General features: G+C 49.5%; 1 protein-coding gene and 1 pseudogene across 1 annotated transcript in view; both read right to left on the bottom strand.

Moving 5' to 3' along the window:
• The window catches only part of LOC119972907 (piezo-type mechanosensitive ion channel component 2-like), a 1374210-nt gene that overhangs the window by 359500 nt on the left and 1000931 nt on the right, over nucleotides 1–13779 (bottom strand). The window contains 2 exon segments of the mRNA XM_038810453.1: nucleotides 1659–1787; nucleotides 12700–12873. Of these exon segments, the coding sequence (XP_038666381.1) occupies nucleotides 1659–1787; nucleotides 12700–12873 (303 nt within the window).
• Nucleotides 11483–11828, bottom strand: LOC119972349 (annotated as a pseudogene).

Below are 13779 nucleotides of genomic sequence, written 5' to 3'. Positions count from 1 at the left end.
CCTCAAAAACCCCTGCCATTGCATTCCTACTGTCTTCCCTGCTGGGCTCCTTTTCCAATTAACTCTGGCCAGCTCCTCTCACATGTCTTTATAGTTACCCTTATTTAATTGTAATACCTTTACATCCGATTGCAGCTTCTCCCTTTCAAACTGCAGGGTAAATTCTAACATATTGTGGTCACTGCTCCCAAAGGGTTCCTTCACCTTAAGTTTCCTTAGAAAGTCTGCCTCATTACACATCACCAAATCCAGAATTGCCTGTTCCCTAGTCGGCTCTGTCATCAGCTGCTCCAAAAAACCATCTCTTAGACATTCCACAAATTCCATTTCTTAGGATCCACTACCAACATGATTTTCCCAGTCCATCTGCATATTGAAGTCCCCCATGATTATTTTAATATTCCTTTTTTTACATGCTTTTCTATCTCCTGATTTATTTTCTGCCCCACATCCTGACTACTGCAAGGGGGCCAGTACATAACTCCCAATAGGGTCTCTTTACCTTTGCGATTCCTCAACTCTATCCACAGAGATTCTATGCCTTCTTATCCTACTTCTTGCTATCGATTTAACTTCATTCCTTACTAACAATGCAACCCTGCCCCCTTTGCCCATCTGCTTGTCCTTTCGATAGGACATATATCCTTGGATATTTAGATCCTAGCCCTGATCCCCTTGCAGCCACGTCTCTGTGATGCCCACAATATTGTACCAGCCAACTTCCATGTGCGCAACAAGCTCATTTACCCTGTTCCGTATACTGCACGCATTTAGGTCCAACACCCTCAATCCTGCATTGGCCACCTTCCTTTTCACACTCTCCTCAGTAACTGTACCCTGTACTGTGGCCCTTTTTGATTTTTGACTACGGCTTCTCTGCCTAACACTTTCCCCCTTATGTTTTTTGTTTCTGGCCCCAGTTTACTTCCCTCCGACTTCCTGCATCAATTCCCATCCCCCGCCACATTAGTTTAAATCCTCCCCAACAGCAAAAGCAAAATCTGATGAATAATCTCAGAAAACACTAAATTCCTTCTTTCTTAAGTCAATTAATTTGATAATTTAATTGTTTTCAGTTCAAATAAACAAGCATATTATTCGGAGTATACATTAACACAAAAGGAAAATAACATGAATGCTGGAAATCTGAAATAAAAACAGAAAAAGCTGGAAATCATGAACTGAGTAGACCGAGGAGAATCTTTCAGTGCTAAATGCCAAATGGTTAAATTGTTATCTGACACCGATCAACGCCAGTGTATCAATTTCTGGGACTCACAGTGTTTGTTGTAAATGGCATGGCAACATGATATAAATATTCCGCATCAGCATTCTTTGTAAAAGTCAGGGTTTGATCACAAACATTTCATGCAACAATCATCACTCTCACTGATCATTAATAAATTTTGCATTTATCTACTGTTTTTAAAGTATTTTTCAGGTGTTGGTATGCATATTTTGACTCAATAATGCAAGCAGTCGTTTGTTTTAATATAGACCATGTTGTGCATAAATCAATGCTGAAGGATCATGGTCCACCTGGGGCATAATTTCTATGCTGATTTCAAATTCAAATTAATTCCTTGATCCTTTTGTTTTCTTCAATAAATTCTAGAACATAAAACAATTCAGTTCGGCAATTTGTGGAAAAATCATACCTTAAGGTATACCAGAAGGGGAGAAGATTTCCTTAGTCCAATCCAATTTGCTGGATCAACTGGATTTGCGTAAAGCACAGATTTTTTCAATTTTGCATCTTCCTCTACATTTGTCTCATTGAGTAGTAACTGAGGAATTAAATGTTAAAGTATGTTACTTGGAATATTACATATATAAATAATTAATAGTACTAAATGTGTCAATTTCCAATTATTTTCCCTTTAAATGGAAATAAGAACAAAGAACAAAGAAAATTACAGCACAGGAACAGGCCCTTCAGCCCTCCCAGCCTGCGCCGATCCAGATCCTTTATCTAAACCTGTCGCCTATTTTCCAAGGATCTACTTCCCTCTGTTCCCCACCCGTTCATATATCTGTCTAGATGCATCTTAAATGATGCTATCGTGCCCGCCTCTACCACCTCCGCTGGCAAAGCGTTCCAGGCACACGTAAAAAACTTTCCACGCACATCTCCCTTAAACTTTCCCCCTCTCACCTTGAAATCGTGACCCCTTGTAATTGACACCCCCACTCTTGGAAAAAGCTTGTTGCTATCCACCCTGTCCATACCTCTCATAATTTTGTAGACCTCAATCAGGTCCCCCCTCACCTCCGTCTTTCCAAAGAAAACAATCCTAATCTACTCAACCTTTCTTCATAGCTAGCACCCTCCATACCAGGCAACATCCTGGTGAACCTCCACTGCACCCTCTCCAAAGCATCCACATCCTTCCGGTAATGTGGCGACCAGAATTGCACGTGTGGCCTAACCAAAGTCCTATACAACGGTAACATGACCTGCCGACTCTTGTACTCAATACCCCATCCGATGAAGGCAAGCATGCTGTATGCCTTCTTCACCACTCTATCGACCTGCGTTGTCACCTTCAGGGTACGATGGACCTTAACTCCCAGATCTCTCTGTACATCAATTTTCCCCAGGACTCTTCCATTGACTGTATTGTCCGCTCTTGAATTAGATCTTCCAAAATGCATCACCTTGCATTTGCCTGGATTGAACTCCATCTGCCATTTCTCTGCCCAACTCTCCAATCTATCTATATGTTGCTGTATTCTCTGACAGTCCTCCTCGCTATCTGCAACTCCACCAACCTTAGTATCATCTGCAAACTTGCTAATCAGACCACCTATACCTTCATCCAGATCATTTCTGGCTATCACAAACAACAGTGGTCCGAGCACGGATCCCTGTGGAACACCACTAGTCACCTTTCTCCATTTTGAGACACTCCCTTCCACCACTACTCTCTGTCTCCTGTTGCCAAGCCAGTTCTTTATCCATCCAGCTAGTACACCCTGAAATAGTTGACTGATTTTAATGACTAATGGTAACTCGCATAAAAATACCATTCTATTAAAAAAGTAAAAAAAATGACCAGTGCTAAACAGGATGCAAAAATGCTGAATAAAGTGAAGGCGGCCAGCAGTGGGGAACAAACCCATTTTTAATGGAAGTGGGCTTTGCCATGGCTCTTTAACTCAATAGTGTAATTCGCATCCTGTTTTCATGTTCTCTGCCAATCAGAGAGGCAGGGAGATGGTGTGGCAAATCGTCAAAGAGCACACTTTCAGAAGTCTTGGGACCAAAAGCCTCTTACCTAAGCAAGACAGCAGATGTTCAGTTTTGCTGTTTGCAGGTTTCTCAAACTGTCAATTTCACTGAAGGGACACTACCCATTGTGCACATGTCAGGTTGATCCTGATGAGTTGTGGAGAAGCTGGGAAATTAAAGCCTCAATGCTGCGTTAAATTAAAGCAAAATTGGCTGTTTGAGTATTATAATAATTTACCCACAGGCTACACAGAGGTCTTCTCCCCATCTACAAACCCACCTAGACCAAACCCAAAGTGGATGGGTTCATGTTAAGTTCCTGACCATCCGTCTCTTTTTGTGAATTTAATGACACTCCCTTCCCCCCAGCAGCCAAACCCACCCCTATTTGACAGTTAAAATTCTGCGTAATATCTTACAGAACACAAATATATACATATTCCAAAATGTTCTCCCAAAGAAAATAGGAAAATAAAGTGACAGCTTCATAAACTTAAATTTCCAGATTCATTGCATAGCTTAAGGGAAGAAAAGCAATTACAACTGAAGTAGAGGACGGTCAGGAATATAGAAAATTGGGTTTGGATTGTTCTAACAAAGAGTCAGCACAAAGTTGAAAGATAGTTTTCTGTGCTGTGAGTTTCTACTTTTCTAACTCCTCCAGTTGATCTCAGTGATTTTTCAGGAGTTTTGACAATCATGGTGTACAACAGACTGAGGGACCAGCTGGATTTTTACTTGCTGTTCATTTCGTATGTTCATATTCCTTGCACCTATTTACTTCACCTCAATGGAAAAACATGCTGATAACCTGACAGTTTTAATAATGGATTCAGTCCTCAATAGCTCTTTGTGAATTCTTGAAGCGTGTTACACTATTCCTCAATCCAGACTGGAAGTGTGGGAATACTATTTCTCGGGATTACACCAATCCAAACTGGACCAGCAGATCCTCCTTCCCATGGGTGCCCGAGGGCCCCTGTCTTCCTCCTTGGGATAGAGGGGTAGCTGACGTGAGGTCAAGGGGCCCCACCATCCTCTGACATTGGCACTGATCAATGCCAACAAGTGCCTGCACCATGGAGTGTATGTCCTGCAGCAGAACAGGTCAAACATTATGCCCCAAGGTCTCCACGGTGCCTGCCCTAGCTATGTTGACCTCATTGTGCTGGAGTGTTGGCACAATCACCTCAGACATAAGACAGACATATTCCAAAATGTTCTTCTAAAAAAACAACAGGAAAATAAAGTGACAGATTCATAAACTTAAATTTCCAATGTGACAGATCCATTGCATAGCTTAAGGGAATAAAAGCAATTACTACGTGAAGTAGAGAAAGATCAAGAATGTGGGGAAATTGGGTTTTGATTATTTTAACCAAGAATCAGCCTTTCAATCCAAGGACAGTATAAAATATCCTTCCTTGATTTTCCTTCCCTTGTCTTTGGAACTCTAACAACTGAGGCATGACCAAGTCCAGAGACACATCATCTCACTGGGATTCATTCCTGGCCTCCAGCAATCCTTCAGGTGCCAGCACCTTGGATGGCCCTGCCTCCGCCTGCTGCAGATCTGAAAATGCGATGGGTGCACCAGATAGTGACCACAAGGCTATTCTAGAACGAGGTCCCACCAGGGTGTGTATCCCTGTACTGGTGGTGGGTGTGGGTGAGCACTGTGATAGTTCTATGTCTGGGTCTGTAAATCCATTCTCTGTGCTGCTGTCAGGGGTGACTTCGAGCACCAGGCTGGTGGAATTCCTCAGCTGCTTCCCAGATGTGTCTATGAAAGAAAGGAGAGTCCATTAGTGCATGGCGAGGGCCTGAGAAACAGGAGACATGACTCTCAGTATTGTTGTCTATGGATTTTGCAGTGCTGGCTCGTCATTTATTTATCGCCACTGACCTCACTATCAGCACAGGAGCAGTCGTCGTCCTCCCCGGCCAGCTGGATGGCTCTGTCCTCAAAGTTCATGAGGACCTTCAGCTCAGTCAGTCCCTCTGTCAATCTTGGATCTCTCCTTGTTGTTGTGAGCCAACTTTTCCTGCTTGAAGACAGATGGAGCGAATGCAAGCAGGACGTATGACAGGGTAGATGATAAGGATGCCTTGCATGTGTGAATGATGAGTGGTGATGAGAATGCGACCCACATTGGAGATGAACATGTGTATGGGAGAGCGAGTGGTGGTGTCTCTTGAGCTGGCACTGAGTGAAATACCTGTGGATGTGTGATAGATGTGTGAGTTGAGAGTGATGAAAAGAGTGATTTATCCTGGCAGAATGAAGGAGACAATTTATCCTCTTACTGCACTGAATGGATGTCCTCCTCTGCAGGGCATTAGTGCAGATCATTGCTGACACGACTTTTCATGCTGGATTTGTTACCTTGCCGGCTGATTTTATTCCTGAGCGCGGGTACAGTGATGTACCATCAATTGAACGCGAGACGAGTTGCTGTACAAAAGTATGGCTTTAATCAGCTAGATGTTAGCCCTGCGGTCGATTACAGTATATGGACGACCGCTGGGAGTACTGGGTATTTATACCCCGCTCTGGAGGCGGGGTTAACTCAGCCTCTCGACCAATCGGGGAGCCGTCACATGACTGGTCTCAACCAATCGGTCGAGAGGCACATGATCGACCAGGGCCAATGGTAAGCCGGTGTTCTGCACCAATGGCAGGCAGCTGTGCTAATCATACCACCACCTTCACCCCTTGCGGAGAAAGAAGCCGGGGGGGGGGGGGGGGGGTGTCAACGAGAGCTGGGGGGGAGGGGGGAAACTGGTGGTATGAGTAGTAGTGAGAGAAGGAAAAAAAAGTATCCTTGGCTACCCACTGGCCCAGACATTTAACAACAGTACATATTGTCCATACAAGGTCCATGGTGGTGTTGAAAGTTAAATGGACTCGATCAGCCTTTCCGTTGCCCGTGACATCCTGGCAGACCGCCGCAGTGGAGTTGGTGACGTTGGTTCAGCCGATGGTGGTGGTTCCGCTGATGTCCTGGACTCCGGGAGCGATGGTCCTTGAACTGTCTCCGTAACCCGGGCTAGTGGTGGAGACGCCATGGATGGGGGAGGGGTGGCCTGGGTGGAGCGCTGGGGGAAAAAGAACAGGGGGGGGTTCTGTGGTGAAGGGGGGGAGGGCCGCACGCCGGCGGGTGCCGGGTCCTGGAGGGAGACCGTGTCCTGCCGACCGTCGGGGTACTCCACGTACGCATACTGCAGGTTAGCGTGGAGTAACTGGACTTGTTCCACCAACGGGTCGGACTTGTGCACCCGCACATGCTTCCGGAGCAAGATGGGTCCGGGGCCGGCCAGCCACGTCAGGAGAGGGGATCCGGAGGACGACTTCCTGGGGAAAACAAGAAGACATGAGGTGTCTGATTTGTTGTGGTACAGAGGAGTGAGAGGATAGAATGTAGGGCATCGGGAATAACCTCTTGCCATCGGGAAATCGGGAGATCTCTGGACCGGAGGGCCAGTAGTATGGTCTTCCAGATGGTACCATTCTCCCGCTCGACCTGTCCGTTACCCTGAGGGTTACAGCTGGTCATCCTGCTAGAGACAATGCCCCCGTTGAGCAGGAATTGACGCAGCTCGTCACTCATAAATGAGGACCCCCGATCGCTATGTATGTACGCGGGGTAGCCGAACAGGGAGAAGATGGAGAGGAGGGCCTTAATGACGGTCGATGTGGTCATGTCGGGGCAGGGAATGGCGAAGGGGAAGCGGGAGTATTCATCGATTACCGTCAGGAAGTAAATGTTGCGGTTGCTAGAGGGAAGGGGCCCCTTGAAGTCAATGCTGAGACGTTCGAAGGGGCGGGATGCTTTGATCAGATGCGCACGCTCGGTGCGGTAGAAGTGCGGATTGCACTCTGCGCAGATGTGGCAGTCACGGGTTACTGTCCTGACTTCCTCGATGGAGAAGTGCTGGTTGCGGGCCTTTATGAAATGGTAGAAACGGGTCACCCCTGGATGGCAGAGGTCCGCGTGGAGGGAGCGGAGGAGGTCTATCTGCGCGCTGGCGCAAGTACCGCAAGACAGGGCATCAGGAGGCTCATTGAGCTTCCCGGGACGATACAAGATATCGTAGTTGTACGTGGACAACTCGATCCGCCACCGTAAGATCTTGTCGTTCTTAATCTTGCCCCTCTGTGCATTATCGAACATGAAGGCCACTGACCGTTGGTCTGTGAGGAGAGTAAACCTCCTGCCGGCCAAATAGTGCCTCCAATGTCGCACAGCTTCGACTATGGCCTGGGCTTCCTTTTCCACTGAGGAGTGGCGGAGTTCGGAAGCCTGGAGGGTTCTGGAGAAGAAGGCCACGGGTCTGCCCGCTTGGTTCAGGGTGGCCGCCAGAGCTACTTCTGATGCGTCGCTCTCAACCTGGAAGGGGAGGGACTCGTCGATGGCGCGCATCGTGGCCTTTGCGATGTCCGCTTTCATGCGGCTAAAGGCCTGGCAGGCCTCTGACGACGGCGGGAAGGTCGTGGACTGAATGAGTCCCGGGCCTTGTCGGCGTAATTGGGAACCCATTGGGCGTAGTAAGCAAAGAAACCCAGGCAGCGTTTGAGGGATTTGAGGGTATTGGGGAGAGGGAGTTCCATCAGGGGGCGCATGCGTTCGGGGTCGGGGCCTATCACTCCGTTACGCACTACGTAGCCGAGGATGGCTAGACAGTCGGTGCTAAAAACGCACTTATCCTTATTGTAAGTTAGGTTAAGGAGTTTTGCGGTTTGGAGGAATTTTCGGAGGTTGGTGTCATGGTCCTGCTGGTCGTGGCCGCAGATGGTGACATTATCGAGGTACGGGAAGGTAGCCCGCAATCCGTACTTGTCAACCATTCGGTCCATCTCCCGTTGGAAGACCGAGACCCCATTTGTGACACCGAATCGAACCCTGAGGAAGTGGTAGAGGCGCTCATCAGCCTCGAACGCGGTGTACTTGCGGTCACTCGCACGGATGGGGAGCTGGTGATAGGCGGACTTGAGGTCCACAGTGGAGAAGACTTTGTATTTCGCAATCTCGTTTACCATGGCGGAAATACGGGGGAGAGGATACGCGTCCAGTTGCGTAAACCGGTTGATGGTCTGGCTGTAGTCAATGACCATCCGGTTTTTCTCCGCAGTCCGGACCACCAGCACTTGGGCTCGCCAGGGACTGTTGCTGGCCTCGATGACCCCTTCCGTCAGCAACCTTTGGACCTCGGACCTGATGAAGGTCCGGTCCTGGGTGCTGTACCGTCTGCTCCGGGTCGCGACGGGTTTGCAATCGGGGGTGAGATTAGCAAACAAGGAGGCGGGGTCCACTTTGAGGGACGCGAGGCTGCAGACAGTGTGGGGGGGTATAGGGCCGCCGAATTGGAAGGTCAAGCTCTGCAGGTTGCACTGGAAGTCCAGTCCTAGGAGTGCCGGTGCGCAAAGGTCGGGGAGGACAAGGAGTTTATAATTTTTAAAAACCTTCCCTTGGACCGTGAGGTCCGCGATGCACCACCAGGTGATGCGGATGGAGTGCGAACCTGAGGCTAACCCGATTTTGTGTTTTACAGGGTGGACAGGGAGCGCGCAGCGTCTTACCGTGTCAGGGTGTACGAAGCTTTCCGTGCTCCCGGAGTCCAGCAGGCAGCCCGTCTCGTGGCCGTTGAGGTGGATTAGCGTTGTCGTTTTGGCGAGCGTGTGTGGACGTGACTGGTCGAGCTGAATGGCCGCGAGCCGTGGAGAAGATCCATAGTCGGCGGCGGCGGCCGAGTGGGTGCTGGCAGGACCTTGTGTGCCAGTCCAGGATGGCGGTGCCCAGGATCCGCACGTGGAGTCAGGGCCCCAAGATGGCGGCGCCCAGGACCCGCACGTGGAGTCGGTGCCCCAAGATGGCGGCACCCAGGACCCGCACATGGCGTCCGGGGCCCAAGATGGTGGGGCCCGCGGGGCCCAAGATGGTGGGGCCCGCGGGGCCCTCGTGGTTTCTGGGGGCGGGGTTAGCGGTGCCGGCGGGCCGATCGGAGCGGCTGAGAGCAGGGGCAGAGAGGCGCGCAGGCCGGGTGCAGGGACCCGTGGGGCGGGCGAGATTGGCGCGGTGCGCTGGAAGGGCCCGGAAAGGCCCGGAGGGGGGGTTCCCCAGTCGCTGCGCGGCACAACACCGATCAATTTGGACTGGCAGACCGACGAAAAATGGCCCTTCTTCCCGCAGCTCTTACAAAGGGCGGAACGGGCCAGGCAGCGTGGGCGGGAGTGTTTGGCAAGCCCACAGAATTAGCAGCGGGGCCCCGCGGACTTGTCAGGGCGTCCCGTGGCGCAGGCCTGAGGGGGGCCGGGAGCGGCGGATGGCGGTGGGGAAGCATGCCAGGAGGCGCAGGGCGCTGCAGCGCAGCTGGGGACATAGGCGCGGGCGTTTAAGTCGGCGACCTCCAGGGAGGTGGAGAGAGTCCGTGCCTCAGTTAGGCTGAGGTCGTCTTTTTCCAGCATCCGCTGGCGGATAGCGGCAGACTGCATCCCAGCCACGTAAGCATCTCTAATCAAAAGTTGCATGTGCTCAGGGGCTGAAACTTGGAGGAAGGTGCAATTCCTCCCCAGGACAGCGAGGGCCTGGTAAAAATCGTCTAAGGACTCACCGGGGAGCTGTTGTCTGGTAGCCAGCAGATGTCGGGCGAACACTCGGTTTACAGGCTTAAGAAACTGTCCTTTCAGCTTATCCATGGCCGCGTGGTAATCTTTTTCTTCCCCTATCATCGCGTAGGCCGCCATGCCCACGCTGGAATGGAGAATATGAAGCTTCTGTGCCATGGTGGGGGGGCTGCTTGCGGTCGCCAGGTAACCATCGAAACACGCCAGCCAATGTTTGAAGATTTCCTATGCGTTCTGAGTTTGCGGGCTGATGCGGAGGCATTTGGGCTTGATCCGGAGCTCCATCTTCAAAGTTCTAGGTGATTAAATTGATGTACCATCAATTGAACGCGAGACGAGTTGCTGAACAAAAGTATGGCTTTAATCAGCTAGATGTTAGCCCTGCGGTCGATTACAATATATGGACGACCGCCGGAAGTACTGGGTATTTATACCCCGCCCTGGAGGCAGGATTAACTCAGCCTCTCGACCAATCGGGGAGCTGTCACATGACTGGTCTCAACCAATCGGTCGAGAGGCACATGATCGGCCAGGGCCAATGGTAAGCCGGTGTCCTGCACCAATGGCAGCCAGCTATGCTAATCATACCACCACATACAGCATAGGCCTCTACAGCACAAGCAGACTGTTCACATAGGCGTCCAAAAACTCAGGTGGATTTCTTGGCAGCCATCACTTCCCGGTGACCCGCGAAGTATGGCTGCTGTGCACTGGAGCGGTCTTTAATTGTGGTGCCCAGATTATTGCAGCACTGAGATGAAGGCATGGTGCATGAATCATAGGCTGCCCCACCAGCGATACAGTATTTCAATCTGTACATGAACTTTTTTTAAACTCAGTTTCACACTCTACAGTGGGAAAAACCACCACTGTCGTCGATGGTCTCAATTCCCCACCTGTCATCGGCCTTTGATGATTTCCAAGAAAATCTCACCCAATGTGAGAATAGTAGTAATCACTGTTTGTTACTCTATATTATCTTCAAAATGCTGGGGGGTGATTTTCCGGTCGCCGACGCCGAAATCGTGTACGGCAATCGGCCGGAGAATCCCCGTTTCCCCGTGCTGCTTTTGCGATGCTCCGCACCCTCCAAAACAGCGTACTGTAGGAGTACGCCGCGTGCCGTATCGACGGCCTCAAGATGTTGCCTGAGGCCCACCCCCAAATGCTCTGCCACCGACCGGCCGAGTTCCCGACAGCTTGGGTCTCTCATGGTCTTACCCAGTGTTTTTATAACTTTTTTTCCGGGGACTCATTTTTACCAACTGGCCAACCTTCGGGACTCATGCCGGCCGACCTTCGGGACCCACGCTGGTCGACCTTCACGACCCACGCCGACCAAACTTCGCGACCCACTCCGGCCGAACTTCGCGACCCACCACATTCTCTTACTTTGTTTGCTGCTGACAAAATGGAGGAATCGCAATATCGCCCAAAGCACGTGATGGCGAAGTTCGGGGGCTGTGACCTGCTCTCTGCCTCCCTCACGCAGGAAGATTACGGAGAATTTTTAAAAAATCTTCTGTGTCACCAATAGCATAAATTCGCGGTCTTCAGCTGCAGCAGCCAGCTTTTATATTCAATTTTTATTTATTTTTTGTAAATTGTAACAATGTTGTTGCACATCACGTTTCATCAAAAAGGCCAAAGCCCATGTCATCATCAGACTCTTCAGATTCTTCCTGTTTCTTCTCTTCCTTTTTCTCTTCAGCAGCAACAGGGGAAATGGAGGAAACAACTGCTGCAGCAGCTGGGTCACTGCTACCAGCACCAACGTTGCACACCAGACTATTGACGTCAATGTTAGCCAATGCCTTGGCAAATAGACTCGGCCAGAAAGGTTCAATGGCCACACCAGCTGTTTTAAACAGGGCATTTGTTTGTCTTCGGTGACAGTGAGCTCGTCGTCGTGCAGGATGAGCGCGCTGTAGATACAGGCGACTTCCGAGGTGGAGTCCATGGTGCTGGATCTCTGCGGGTGAGTCCGATGGTGCTGGTCACCAGGCGGGAACTCGACCTTAATTTCATTCAGAAGAACCGAGCACTTCCGAACCGGGCAGACCGAGCAGCAGCCGGCTTTTAACTATGCCGGCTGTGAGCGGACTTTTTACCAAATACTCATCGGTGCGCATGCACAGTGTGGCCGCATATTTTTTATATGGTAAAAAGGGCGCTCGCAGCCGGCATAGTTAAAAGCCGGCTGTTGCGCACAAATTTATGCAATTGCGAGCGCTGCGATGGACGGCTCTGTGACCCTTCCGACACACGCCCACGACCCACCCGCGGGTTGCGCCCCCGACTTTGAAGATCACTGATCTTACCTGTCGGGAACTCGGCGTGGCGGCTGCGGACTCAGTCCAGTGCTTCCAGAGTCGGGGGAGGCCAATCCGCGGGCAGGGGGAACTTTGGCAGGGTTTGGGGGACACGAGCCGACCAAAGGGGGTACGCTATTTTGAAAGCCGGGTCAGTGCGTGGCCCGCGCGCTTCAGGCCGCCGTACGCATGCGCGGCCACGGACCCGACAATTCTCCAGGCCGTATGAGCAGCTAGAGCCAGGTGCTTTATGCTGCCTTGCTGCTAGCCCCCAGCCAAACGGAGCATCAGTGGGCATTTTGCGGCAAATTTTCAGTCGTAAGAGGCCACTGTTCCCACACCGGCGTCGGGACATAACCTGAGAATTGGAGAATCCAGCCCGCTGCTTTCAAGAGTCCATTTCAAATAAAATATGTGAGGAGATATACATATATCAGGCCATATAGAAATAATACTTTGCAATTATAAAATCATATTTGCAATAAAATCATTGAAACATAAGTGGAAAATGATATAAATTATATACTCACTGTGCAGTTAGAAGAATAGTTTGAAGGCTCAACAGAAGATAGTTGGTATAACATTTTACACACAATGATTATACAGGTCATGACTGTGCAGACACTTGACGCCAATGGACGTAACTTTACATAAGGCAAAGCAAAGGCCCAAGAAATTAAGAAAACGTAATTCAACAGAGAAACCTGCAGAAGAAGTATACCTCAATCAGCCTTGAGCATTTTAAAGATGCAGATATTACGCTGGGATAAAAAGCAAGTTATTTTCACAAAATCAAGAATATTTACAGTGAAGGAGGAGACCATGTGGCCCATGAAGTCTGCACTGGTTCAACGAAAGAGCTTTCTACCTAGACCCATACTCCTGCCTTATCCCCGCAATCTTGCACGTTCTTTCTTTTCAGAGAGCAAACCAATTCCCTTTCAAATACTTCGATTGGACCGTCCTCCAACTCTTTTCTTGTTGAGAAAATGGTTGATAGAATTACTCCTCACATCACTTTTACTCCTTTCGCCAATTATTTTGAATCCGTGTCCTCTGGTACGCTTTCCAATGCCTTCACTTAATTCCTCAAGTAAAAAGCCCAGAACTGGACGCAGTACTCTGGATGAGGCCCAGCTAGTGTCTTATACAAGGCCAACATGAACTTCTTGCTCTTGTACGCAATGCTCCTATTAATAAAGCCTAAGATACTTTATGATTTATTAACTGCTCTCTCAACGTGCCCTGGCACTTTCAATGACTTATGTACATTTACACCAAGGTCGCTCTGTTCCTGCACCTCGCTCAGAGTTTCTCCCTTTATTTTTATTATCTCTCCATGTCTGTCCTGCCAAAATGAATGACCTCACATTTCTCTGCATTGAACTTCATTGGCCAATTGTCTTCCCAATTCACCAACATGCCTGTGTCCTTTTGAAGTTCAAGAGTATTCTCATCGGAACTGACATTTCCAATCTTCGTATCATCTGCAAATTTTGAAATCATACCCTGAACATCAAAGTTTAGGTCCTAATATATATATCAGAAAGATCTATGGTCTTGACTTCTGGGGAATTCAACGACAAACTCTCCCAATTGGAAAAAAAACT

Source organism: Scyliorhinus canicula, chromosome 10 (assembly GCF_902713615.1).
Source record: "Scyliorhinus canicula chromosome 10, sScyCan1.1, whole genome shotgun sequence".
NCBI lineage: Eukaryota > Metazoa > Chordata > Chondrichthyes > Carcharhiniformes > Scyliorhinidae > Scyliorhinus > Scyliorhinus canicula.
The sequence above is the reverse complement of the archived record's forward strand: the minus strand, read 5'-3'. Positions and strand labels throughout refer to the sequence as shown.